This window comes from Otolemur garnettii, unplaced genomic scaffold (genome assembly GCF_000181295.1).
Source record: "Otolemur garnettii isolate 467f Iridium unplaced genomic scaffold, OtoGar3 scaffold00053, whole genome shotgun sequence".
Taxonomy (NCBI): Eukaryota; Metazoa; Chordata; class Mammalia; order Primates; family Galagidae; genus Otolemur; species Otolemur garnettii.
This window is the reverse complement of record NW_003852448.1, coordinates 5298597-5310085: the sequence shown is the minus strand read 5'-3', so window position 1 is coordinate 5310085 and position 11489 is coordinate 5298597. Positions and strand designations below refer to the sequence as shown.

At 47.4% G+C, this 11489-nt stretch overlaps 1 protein-coding gene across 1 annotated transcript in view; it reads left to right on the top strand.

Moving 5' to 3' along the window:
* The first annotated feature begins 375 nt into the window (after positions 1-375).
* DPP6 (dipeptidyl peptidase like 6) overlaps positions 376-11489 on the top strand; it is a 928521-nt gene continuing 917407 nt past the window's right edge. Inside the window, exon 1 of the mRNA XM_003792026.3 lies at positions 376-787. Within this exon, the coding sequence (XP_003792074.1) occupies positions 737-787 (51 nt within the window). The 5' untranslated portion in view covers positions 376-736. The remainder of the gene's footprint in view (positions 788-11489) is intronic.

Here is an 11489-nt window from a genome sequence, read left to right as displayed (position 1 = left end):
CGCGCGTGCACACTGTCCAGCACGGTGGGGGCGCCAGCCGAGGAGGGGAGCGTAGGGAGGGCTCCGGTCGCTCTGCCTAAACAGTTTGGGTTCGTTTAACCTTGATGCAGCCCGAGGCTTCCTAGTCCAGCTCAGTTCAGGCAAAACATCCGGCGCGCGCGCGCACAGGCACAGAGACACAAACACACAAAACACGCTCAAGCCACCTCTGGCGTCGCCGCCCGGGAGCGCTCCCCCGCCCAGGGACCGGTGTGGCACCCGCTGGCCCTGCGCTGCCCGCCGGAGAAGCCCCACGAACCGCCCAGGGGCCCCGGGTGCGCCCTGCGCGCGTGCCGCGGTCACTCGGTGCTGGCGGCGAGCTCGGCGGACACGCACGCTGTCGGAGCTGGCTCCCGCAGCTGGCTCGCCGGGCTCTCAGCCTCTGCCTCCCTCTTCCGTGGCTCCCGGCTTTTTGTTTAAAGCAGTCCCCACCCCGCACCCCGGCGTCCCCCCTCCCACCCTCCGCGTCTTCATTGGCAGCGTCCAGAAAGAGTTGATTGCTACTGGGATCCGCCGAGAGCCCAGGGGCTGGGGGTGAGCGGAGGTGGGGAAATCCAAGCGCTGGAAGATTTTTTTTTTCTTCAAAAAGCCATCCCCACCCAGTCATCGGCCAGTCCTATCTACTAAAATCGTCACCAGGACAATGGATTGAGTTACTCTTCCCTGGGCCAGAAGAAAGGTTCAGACTCGGGGCAAAATGAAGGAAAAGGCCATGATCAAGACCGCTAAGATGCAAGGCAACGTGATGGTGAGTGCTCCGCGGGCGCGCGGCGTCGGCCGCAGTGAGGGGCGATGGGGAGAGGTCTGTCCGGCAGAGTCCCCAGCCCCCGGGAAGAGCGGCGACCCGAGCTCGCCTGTGCGCAGCGGCGCTCCCTTCACTGCCCGGGGACCCGCCCGGCGCCCCAGCCGCGGAGGAGCAGGCTTTATTGCAACTTTGCGGCTCACTCGCTCGCTCGCTCTCCTCGGCATGCGGCTTTGTGCTTCGGGCGCGAGACGGGCGCGCGAGGTGAGGAAGGGCTGCGAGGGAGCCCTCTCCGGCCGCGTGTCTGTCCGCGGTCCGAGCAGATCCCTAGGGCGGTTCTGGAGGAGAGGTGGTCACTTCGGCCAGGGAAGGGCCACAGGGCCCTGATGCCCAGGCCAGCCTCGGGGTTGCCAGTTCCCGGAGCTGGCGACCTGTTGGGGTTCGCTCGGGGCGGGCGCCAGTCGCTCGGTTCCAGCGGCTGCCCTGGGGTCTATGGCCGCCGGCTCGGCGGTACAGGCTCCTGGGTCTGGGGAAGATGACGCCCCCAGAGTGTCCCTGTGGCAGAGGGTGGGTGATCAGGGCACATCCCCCCACCGCCGCCGGTGACCGCGAGCCGGGAAACAGGGCTGGTCCGCGGGAGCCGCAGGGCTGCTGGCCGAGGGCCATCACTGCACAGACAACTTTGCTAACTCGAGGACCCGGCTTTCCGCCTCCCCGGCGAGCCCACCTGGGGCCTGCTCCCGCCGAGCGCCCGGCCTGGGCGCAACCACCAGCCTGGGGCACGAGCCGGGCCGGGGCCGGCGTCTCCCCGAGGACGTGGAGGTTGCCATCTTGAGCTGTGGAAATTGTGTGGCTGCGTGTGATTATTTGGGCGATGTTTTAACCCTTTAGGTGTTGGTTTGGGATAATCGGTCAGAAGGTTGCTGTTATGTTGTTCGCTGGCGCTATTTTTTGTGAGGGAGGAACAAGGAGGTGGGCCTTGCCGTGTTCTTTGAAGACTCAGCAAGAAAAGCAGAAATTCTTTCAGCTGCAAACTTCAGAGTTGTTTACAAGTGGGCTGGGTGCTGGCGGTGGGGGTGCGGAGAGCCCACTCAGCTGTCCCTTTTGAGGCCTTTAAAGAAGAGACAAGAATCAAAAATGTTATTTTAAATGAACAAACATAATAAATATCCAGCTGGTTTAACCACGCCCACAGCAAACACCTGTTGCCTGGCAGAGAGGAAGAACAACTGATTCAGAACTTGATTTAGGATTGAAGTTCAGGACAACCTCAGGAGCAGAATAACTGCACGGGGTGGGGGCAATCCCGTGGTGACAGCCCCCCTCCAGGGCCTCCCTCTGTCTGTGGATTCTCTGGCTGGCTGACCTAATTGCTTGTTGATGAAAATACATCTGTTTCTCTCATTTTCCTCACTCTTTTTAGCCATTGTGTTGTTCAGCGTAATTTTCTCGTATAAACAGGGCAGAAACATGTGTGGAGTATTTTCCAGCAGATGACCCACCCACACCCCTAATTCCGCATTAATGTCGTGCCTGGTGCTCTAGTTAAACCTACAGCATGAGGACCCAGACAGAAGATAACGATTCAGATTAATTATGCTGGTGATGATACATTATCGACTCATTTCATAAATGTATTGTCAAGTAAATGTTTCTTCTCATACCTTATGTAGTATGCCATGAAATAAAAACATCTTCCTGTTACGCCTTAAAGACTTGAAGGTCTTCCTTCCAACTATCCCCTTTCTGGTTTTTACTGTAAACAATAAAGAATGAAACAACTATTAATTACATTTCTCACTCCTGCTCCCAGTAAGGGTATCCCGTGGGGTGCTCCTCGCACCCCCACCCCTGTGTGTAATGCTGATCAGTATAATCATAGCAGATTGGATGGAGCTGAGAGGACTCTACAGCAACCAGTATTTTAAGAATCATCTGCTGGCCCAAGAGAAAAATGAGATGCAAACTGACTCAACTTTTTCATGTTCTATCAAGTCTTAACTTGATAATCATGCCTCCACAAATAAGTTTGTAACTTATTTGAAATTTTATGTCTCAACTAAATCTATGTGGCTTCAGTCTAATGGTCATGTAAGACTTACCGATCCCTAAATTTTCATTAGTTGCTTTGGAAGACTGTTGCTAATCACAGCCTCTCTTGGGTTAGATGACTGGCAAATTCTCTGCACTTGCAACTTGATTGGAATTGGGGGGTATTTTACATTCAAGATGAGGACTGGATGACCCACTCCCTTTTACTGGCAGTCAGGTTGCCACCCATCTGACGGATACAAAAAGTGGCAGGGTGTTTTATACTGAGCAGTGTCAGTGAGCCACACACACACAGAGATGCAGAAACCAAATCTGAGTTCAGAGTTCTCAGAGCTCTTTGAGCTGTCTGGGCTCATGTTTGAGGTTTGGTATTTAAAAGATGGGGGTGGGGGAGAAGCAGACACTTGGCACTGCCCGAATACTTATGCAAATGCCAAGTCCAGTTATGGCCATGCATGCCTGTAAATTGTCTTTTTAATCCTGCTTCTTCTGACATCTGTTCACATTGTGTGACTGTGCCGGACCTGCAATCTACTCCTAGGGAACTAAGAGTTCTGCAAAAACTGTGACAATGTCTTTCTGGCTCTTTCTTTCTGTGCCACATTGCTTACTTGGAAATCTATTTTTGTAATATCTTGATAAATGTTTCATTCCTCACACATTGCTTTAGAAGTTTGTTTCTGAGGACAGGTAGAGGATGAAGAGAAGGGAAATATATGGTCATAATATCTGCTCTCGTGCCAATACGCAAATAAATAGAAGAAATACTACAGGTGGAATCAGTTCACAGTTTCTATTTTAAACCTTGAGAAGGATCTGTTTCATCAACTGGGATGCTAATGTGTAAGAACTCACAGACTAGCCACGCCACATTCAATGGGCAACTTAATACAAAGAGAAAGAATAAAAAAATTTTCCCTTGCTCAGAACAAGTATTATTTTTAAAAACTGTTTTTTTCATTTGAGAATTCATAGGGAGTTTGATGTGCACATTTTTTTCAACTCAGACTTTCTTTCTTGCTTGCTATTATGTTGAGATCTTCATAGAAGTATATTCCTTGCAAGAGGTTCTAGGGCCAATGGGAAATTGAATTATCCAAAGGATATTGCTCCATGCTAAATGCCCCTACTCCGTCCATATGAGCTTTCCCCAGACATTGAGTTGCTTAATGAAGTCTGAGTAAAGGTTAGTTCAGGAATTCAAGCTGTGGGGACTGCCCTCTGACCATTGCAGTCTTCTCCTTTCTGGCACGAGCATTGCTGGCTCCTACAAGTATGTGACAGACAAGTGGACTGGGCAGCCTTGGTGACCAGACTGGTCTCAGAGGAAGCCCAGAGGTAGATGCAGAGGATCAGAAGATTTTGGGCCTCACTGGAGAACCCACAGGCAACTGGTGTTGATTTTACAGGGCAGCTGCCCTCTGGGATTCCCCTGGCTGGAGAAGACTCAAGGGGAAGTTTTCCCTGTGATCACTGGAACTGATTTTAGGTCTTTAATCCCTGATTGGATGTATCTGTGATATTATGAGCCAAGTATCTTTCAGAACAATTGTCTTTCCTGTACTCTGTTGGATAAAGCACGTGGATCTCAGTTGTCAAAATTGAGAGTTTTCTTTCAAGCTATTTGATTATTTAACTGATTCAGTTAAATAAAATTAGGTAACATTCCAGTGATGACTCTCTACTTGTGATATGCCCAGGAGAACAGAGGCCCTTTGAGATTTTTAGGCACGTTTTGTGGACTTTTGTGGGATAGAACCCTCCTGTTGTTGAGTCCTACTTGAGAACAGGGATGTACCACTGTGAGATGGTATTTAGGGGTACAGCCCTTGGGGGTGCAATATTTTTTCTAAGACTGATTGGAATCAGATCGGTAACTTCATGACCAAACCCTTGGTGCTGATTCTAACTATGAGCACTCCAGCATAGATTTGAGGGTGGGAGGAGGATTTTCCTTCCTAAAGTGGGTTCCAAAAATTACTTCTAAGGTCAATCCTTCTGAGTGTGATCACTGTGTGTCCTAGAGGGGTGATACTCAGGCTGGTATTTCTCTACTTCTTAGTAGTTCAACATCCCTTCATAAAATCAGCAGCCGTGTAACTAGACTCCTCTTGAATTATTGATTCATCACATCAGTGGGAGAAAAATGGGCTGGGCAAGGTCCATTTCACTCACCTTCCATACAAGCTTTATAGGAATATTTTAAACATATTAATGGCCAGTGAAAAATACACAAAGTTGCTCAGGTTTCCAGGAAATAGTTCCCAAAGCCAGAACTGAGAGGCCAGCATTTGAGTCTTCTGATGTCCTTGAGTAGCTGAGCTTCTAGATAACAAATACTAAAGAAAAAATTGTCACCAGAAAGGGAAAAAAAGACTGCTAAAGTTTTTCCATCCACTTTGCTGGGACCATCCTGGTGAACCTGTGGTGGAAATATCTGTAATAGCCTCAAACTGGAAACAGCCAAGTCTGCATTAATACAGGGTACCTGAGTCCATCACTGCGTTTCACCCTGGACACCGGACAGTAGCAAGAAGGGCGACGTCAGCCTCAGCAGCTTGGAGGCTTTCTCATACCAAAAGCTAGAGGTTGCTGTGAGCTGTGACATCATAGCACTCTACAGAGGGAGATTAAAAAAGAAAAAGGCTGGACAAAAGACGCCCGACCTGAAAGAATATGCAGTTTATGTCTGTCTATACAAAGTTCAAAACAACAAAACCAAAGTATCACGGTAAGCGGCACTGAAATAGCACTCCTGAAAAAGTGACAAAAATGAAAGATTTTTAGGAAAATACAGGAGATTGTGACCACACGCATCATGGAGGCAGTCGTGGTGAGGAGAGAGAAGACTGGGGGTGAAAGGCACACACAAGGGGCCTCTGCAGTGAGGGGGGAGTTCCCACAGTTGTCCGGGGTGCTGTTTACACTGCTGTTTTCATAGTAATTTTACTATGTCTGTTTATACATGTTTAATACACTTTTTTTTTTTTAAATGTACTTTGCATCTGCCAGTGAATGCCCTGAGCTATGTGTAAGTGGACATACACCACTTTTCCTGTAGAGAAAAATTGGAGGTTTTAGCGATAGAAGGGGCCTCCATATTTACCTCCAAAGGTACATAATAGGTAGTGTACCTTTGCATATAAGGCAAGGTCACCTTCCCACATTCAAAGATCACTATAAATGCTGCTTTTAAGAAAACTGATAAGAATAGCTGTGCGTGTTTATTGGGTACAGGTGATATTTTGGTACAGGGGTACAATGTGTAATGCTTGACTCAAGGTAATTGGAATATCGCATACCTAAAGTGTTCACCATTTCTTTGTGTTGGTAACACAAAGATTTATTGGGAATAAATTTTCTCTTCTAGCTCTTTCAAAACACACAGAAATTATTGTTCGCTACAATTGCGCTGCTGTGCAGTTGAAGCCTAAGTTACCTCTTGTATGTGACTGTGTTTTTGAACCCGTTAACCAGCCTCCTGATACAGTCCTTCTGTTCTCTGATGGTCTGTATGCCCACAGTGTATCAAAATATCACCTGTAGCTCAAGAATATGTGTGATTATTATGTATCAATAAAAAAATGAAAAAAACAAAACAAAAAAAGAAGGTGTAAACTGGCTGGCAGGTACTTACATGGAGCCCTTGGGAAATTCTGGCCACTGGCCGGAGGAGGCAGGACAGAGGCCGTGTCCAGTTGTGGGCATTGGAGTCCTTCCAGAGTGAGCCATGTTGATCAGCAAACAGGGGAGGGGAGGAGGAAACACAGGTATTGAGAACTGACCCTACCTGTGTCTGCTAGCTTAGCCTTGCCTCACTTACCACTATCTAAGTTTGTATGGTTACCTCTAAAAGTTTGACCATATTTTGTATGTTTTGCTGGCTTGTATGCAAATTTCACTCAGGTATCTTTCACTCTAATAAAGTATTTCCTTGCATTCTCAATAGTTGGCTTTAGGAATTACTGCTGATGATTGCTGTTAGAGAAGAAGGGAAATGGCAAGAAACCAACACGCTCAGCTTCCATTGGTATTTAGAATTACAGCTGCACACAGATCAAGGGCGAGAGAGGACAGATGCCCTGCTGTCACTGCAGCCTCCCCTCCGGACCTCCCCTCCCAGCCTCCCCTCCTGGCCTCCCTCCCCCTGCAACTCTCTCTCCTCTTCCTATTTTTCTTTCTTCCTCTTCCCCTTCTCTTCCTCCCCTTCCTCCGCCTCCCCCTTCCTCTCTTCTTCAATTACCCTAAACCAAATTTGTGTTATTCCCAGGAAATTGAAGTCCACCCTTGTCTTTATAGCAGAAACTCCTGCTTGAGGAGAGTCCACAGAGCCCCCTAATCTGACTGTCCCCCAGGCTCAGACAGAGGAATCATTTATTGGCACTAAGGGGAGCCAGCGAGATCACTGACAGGGAAATGCCAGGGGTCTTCTCCCTTACACATTTATTATTTATTTGTTTTGCTTTTTCTTGAAATATATTTCCCCCCTGGTTACCCTGGCCAGGATGCTAGCAAATGCTTTTTTATTTATGGATTTGAAAAACTGATCCATCTTAGTCTTGGGTTTTGAATATCATTAAAGCTCTCAGAGGACCTTGCAAATATCTGCTTGGAAAACACAACAGTTTAATATAATTCAATCTCTCAGCACTGGTCAGCTCCCGAGAAGTGTACTGTGCACAATTTGCTTGGGCATTAATTAAAACTGAGAGTGTGTCTGCGGGTGGATCTGAGTGTCCAGGTGAAGCCTTCAGAGGCCGGACTCCGTCTGAGTATGTCTGCAGGTAGATCTGAGTGTCCAGGTGAAGCCTTCAGAGGCCGGACTCCGTCTGAGTATGTCTGCAGGTAGATCTGAGTGTCCAGGTGAAGCCTTCAGAGGCTGGCACTTGTCTGAGTGTGTCTGTGGGTGGATCTGAGTGTCCAGGTGAAGCCATCAGAGGCCAGACTCCGTCTGAGTGTGTCTGCAGTGGATCTGAGTGTCCAGGTGAACCTGTCACAGGCTGGACCCTGTCTGAGTGTGTCTATGGGTGGATCTGAGTGTCCAGGTGAAGCCTTCAGAGGCCGGACTCCGTCTGAGTGTGTCTGTGAGTGTCCAGGCACCATAGTTTGCATCTTCTTCACTAAGATGATTTCAGGCCAGGATAATCTCACCATGGAAATAAAATGTCTGATGGAACTAACTGGATGTTGGTGCCAGTGTTTTGATCTGATGATAAACTGGAGTGAGCACTACTCTGATGTGTATTTTACAGAGTGATTCTCAAAGTTCAGTGTCTGGGCTAGCAGCATCTGGTGCCATCTGGGAGCTTCCGAAGTTCACAACTCTGGGGCCTGTGCAGACCTCTTGAGTCAGAAATCCGGAGGTGTGGTGGTGCCTGTAGTCCCAGCCACTGGGGAAGCTGAGGCAGAATCACCTGACACCAAGAGTTTAAGGTTGCTATGAGCTGTAACATCACAGCACTCTAGCTTGGGTGACAGAGGGACACTATGCCTAAAAAAATAAAAAAAAACGGAAGGAAGGAAGTCTAGAGGGGTCATTCTGATCTTCTGATGTATGCTAGAACTTAGTTCTAAATGTGTCACTTCTCCAACTGTCTGTGCTAAAGGGCCAGGTTTTTGCTCCTGAAATTTCAATAGTATTGTGGATCAATACTTTTATAAAATATAATCAAATGAAATAATTAAAAAAAATAGGAGGTACACAAACAAAGCCACATTTTGTATTACTATATCCAGAATCGTCAAATTGCTTTTGACCTTCTAAGTGGTGAACTCCTAAGCTGCCTGCTGTACCTCCTGGCCGGACTCTGCCCTGCAGCCCACACTCAGAGTAGCTACCTCTGAAAGACCTGAGAAGCCTCGGGGAGGCTGTTTGTGCTGCCTGTTACATGTCAAAGCCCCTGTTGGGGTCATATAATTTGTAACAAAGTGTCCCAACCTAGAAGCTCCCCTTTAGGAAGAACTCCCCCTGACTGTGGTGGGCATCGCCCGCAGTCCACCAAAGACATCACAGAGGCAGACAGAGACACCCTTGGGTAGGCAGAGAGGCGGCTTCCACTCTGGTGCCCCCCAGGCCCACCTCCTCCCAGGAAGCTGGGACATGGGTCTTAACGTCCTTGATGACCACTTTCAAAGAGAGGGTTCCTGGTTCTTTGATACTTAGAAGTGTATATGTGTGTGTATATATAATATTTATATTTGAAAAGAGCAGAGAAAGAAATTCTGAAGGAGAATGTCTGTGTGTATTTGTTCTCTTATTTTCAACTGACTGAACTCAACCTCTTATTTTAATTAGTGTTTACCCCAGACCGCCACATTCTGGAGACATCGCACCTCTCATCCCCCTCGTTTTCTGCGGCAAGCTTTTTGGTTGCAAAGAAACCTGTGAGCCAAACCCCCAGATGATTTTACTTCCCTACTGTAACCATTCCGTTTAAATTGATTCACTCTGGGGTTCAAGTGCATGGGTGGAATTAGGCTCAAAAGATGTCTTTCCTTTCAGAGTTTTGTTACTAGGAAAGAATTTGGTATTTTCTGACTTTTTTTAAAGTTAATTTTGGCTATGATTATTTAAAATGGTTTATTTTTTTTAAAGACATCTAGAAAATGTTAATTACTACAGATAAGACTCCCCGTTCTAAAGCCAGCCACAAAGGCTTTTCTTCTGCTACTTCAGTCCATATAAGGGAGATAATGTTGAAATGCTCTTATGCAAATGTTAAAATTCCCTATTACATTCACAATGCTAATAACAGTCCATGCATTCCTTAAGCAAGCGTCTGTGTGATCCAGGAGAGTCAAGGTGGTTAGAGATGTGTTAGGACCACCTTGCAAATGTAGGAGAAGTGAAATTTTTCATGTAAATTAGTTCCTTGAAAATGGATTCAATACCAAATTTAAGAAATGAGGAAGATCTGAAAAGTGGATATAATACAATTCAGAGACCTCTGTGGAAAAAGGTGGAAACCGTCTTTCCCCAGGTCACTGATGGGCAGGGGCAGAATCGGAGAGGCCCCTGCAGTTTGCTTTGTGGGGAGATTGTCCTGAATAAAGCTAAGCAGAGGAAGGAGAGGCGGAAGGGATGTCACAGTGATGGATTGTCTGAGGATAATGAGACACTTTCTCCTGCTGATGATGTTAATTTCTCCTGGACCCACCAGACAGTTTCCCCACCCGCCTCCTGTCTCTGTCAGCTTCGGCCTTGTGTCTAGTAACGGAAGACCCACCTGCCCACCGAAAACGTGCCCTGCTCTGTAAAAAAGTTGGAAGAGATTTATTCTGAACCAAATTTGCGGACCAAGACCCGGAGCCACACCCAGGAAGCCTTGAGCACAGGGACTGGAGGTGATGGGGTGACAGCTTTTATGAAAATACATTTTAGGGAGACAGGAATTATAGATGATGTCATAAATTAACATGTGGAAAACATACATTGGTTTGGCCCCAACCTGTGGGACATCTCTGCAGGGGCTTACAGGTTATAGGTGGGTTCAAAGATTCTTTAGCTGACAGTTGTGGCTGAGTTAGGCTCTGTCTAAAAGGCCAGGAGTCAGTGAAAGGGAATGCTTAAAATAAAGGGTTGTTAATCAGAGACAAAGTACCAGACAGACCCTAGTGATTTGTTTGCATATTGAGGACCTGCGGGGAGGTCTTGCATAGCCTTAGGCCTGTTGCTGAGTCCCAAAGGACGTCTCTAGGAAGGAGAGTGGGGGTGCAGTGAGGATCATCTGATCTCCTTTCTCTTGGCTAACAACTCAGTTTCAGGAATGTCATTGGCCTAGAGGGGTCCAGACAGTCAGTCTCTAGGGGGAAATCTTCAGATTTTATATTAGTTCACACACCCTTGTTATTTGTCCTCTGACCTAAGGAATTCTGCAGAATAAAGATGGGACTTTTGCAGTTTTATTTAGGTTGATACTGGTTAGCGCAAGGTCTTGGCCCAGTGCCTGCCGGTGCTAGAAGTTTTCCGCCTACTGCAACCTGTATTTCTCCCCTTCTATCATCTTTGAGCTCCTAAACATTAAACACAGATGAAGAGAGGGGTGTTCAGCTTACACTCGGGTTTGCTCATAGCAAGAATGCCCTCAGAGCCTTCATAATGGTACCTGTCGGGGACATCTAAGTTAAAACAGAGTCTTCTCCCGACCCAGAAATCCTCCCACAAAGGTAACAGAGACGGAGAACACTTTTATTATTAGGATTAGTGTCACAGGCCTTATGCTGAACCATGACAAAGACAGAGGAAATCTCGCCCCTCACGGACCAGGCAGGCTCCACCCAGTAAATGCACGTTGTCCAGATAAACAATAACGCGTCCTCATGTTCGAGGACTTCACAGCATCATTCGTCATATATAGTTCATCCCAACTTTACCTGGTTGCTGGGGTAACAACAGGGTATCTCCTCAGAAACTGGCTGTCTGGACCCCTTCTTGGCCAAGAGCAAGTTGCTAGCCATGAAAAAGAAGGTCAGAAAAGCCTCATCAGGGGCGGAGCCAAGATGGCGAACTGCAGCCAGCTTTTTACAGAAGCTCCCGTCCAGAAGGAGGCTGAAAGGACAGAACCTTAGCAAATTAGCTGATGGTTTGGAGCAGAGACAAGAGAGAAGATTGAAGAGTGCACTTCAACCTTCCTGAGGCGAGCTGCGACCCTGAAAC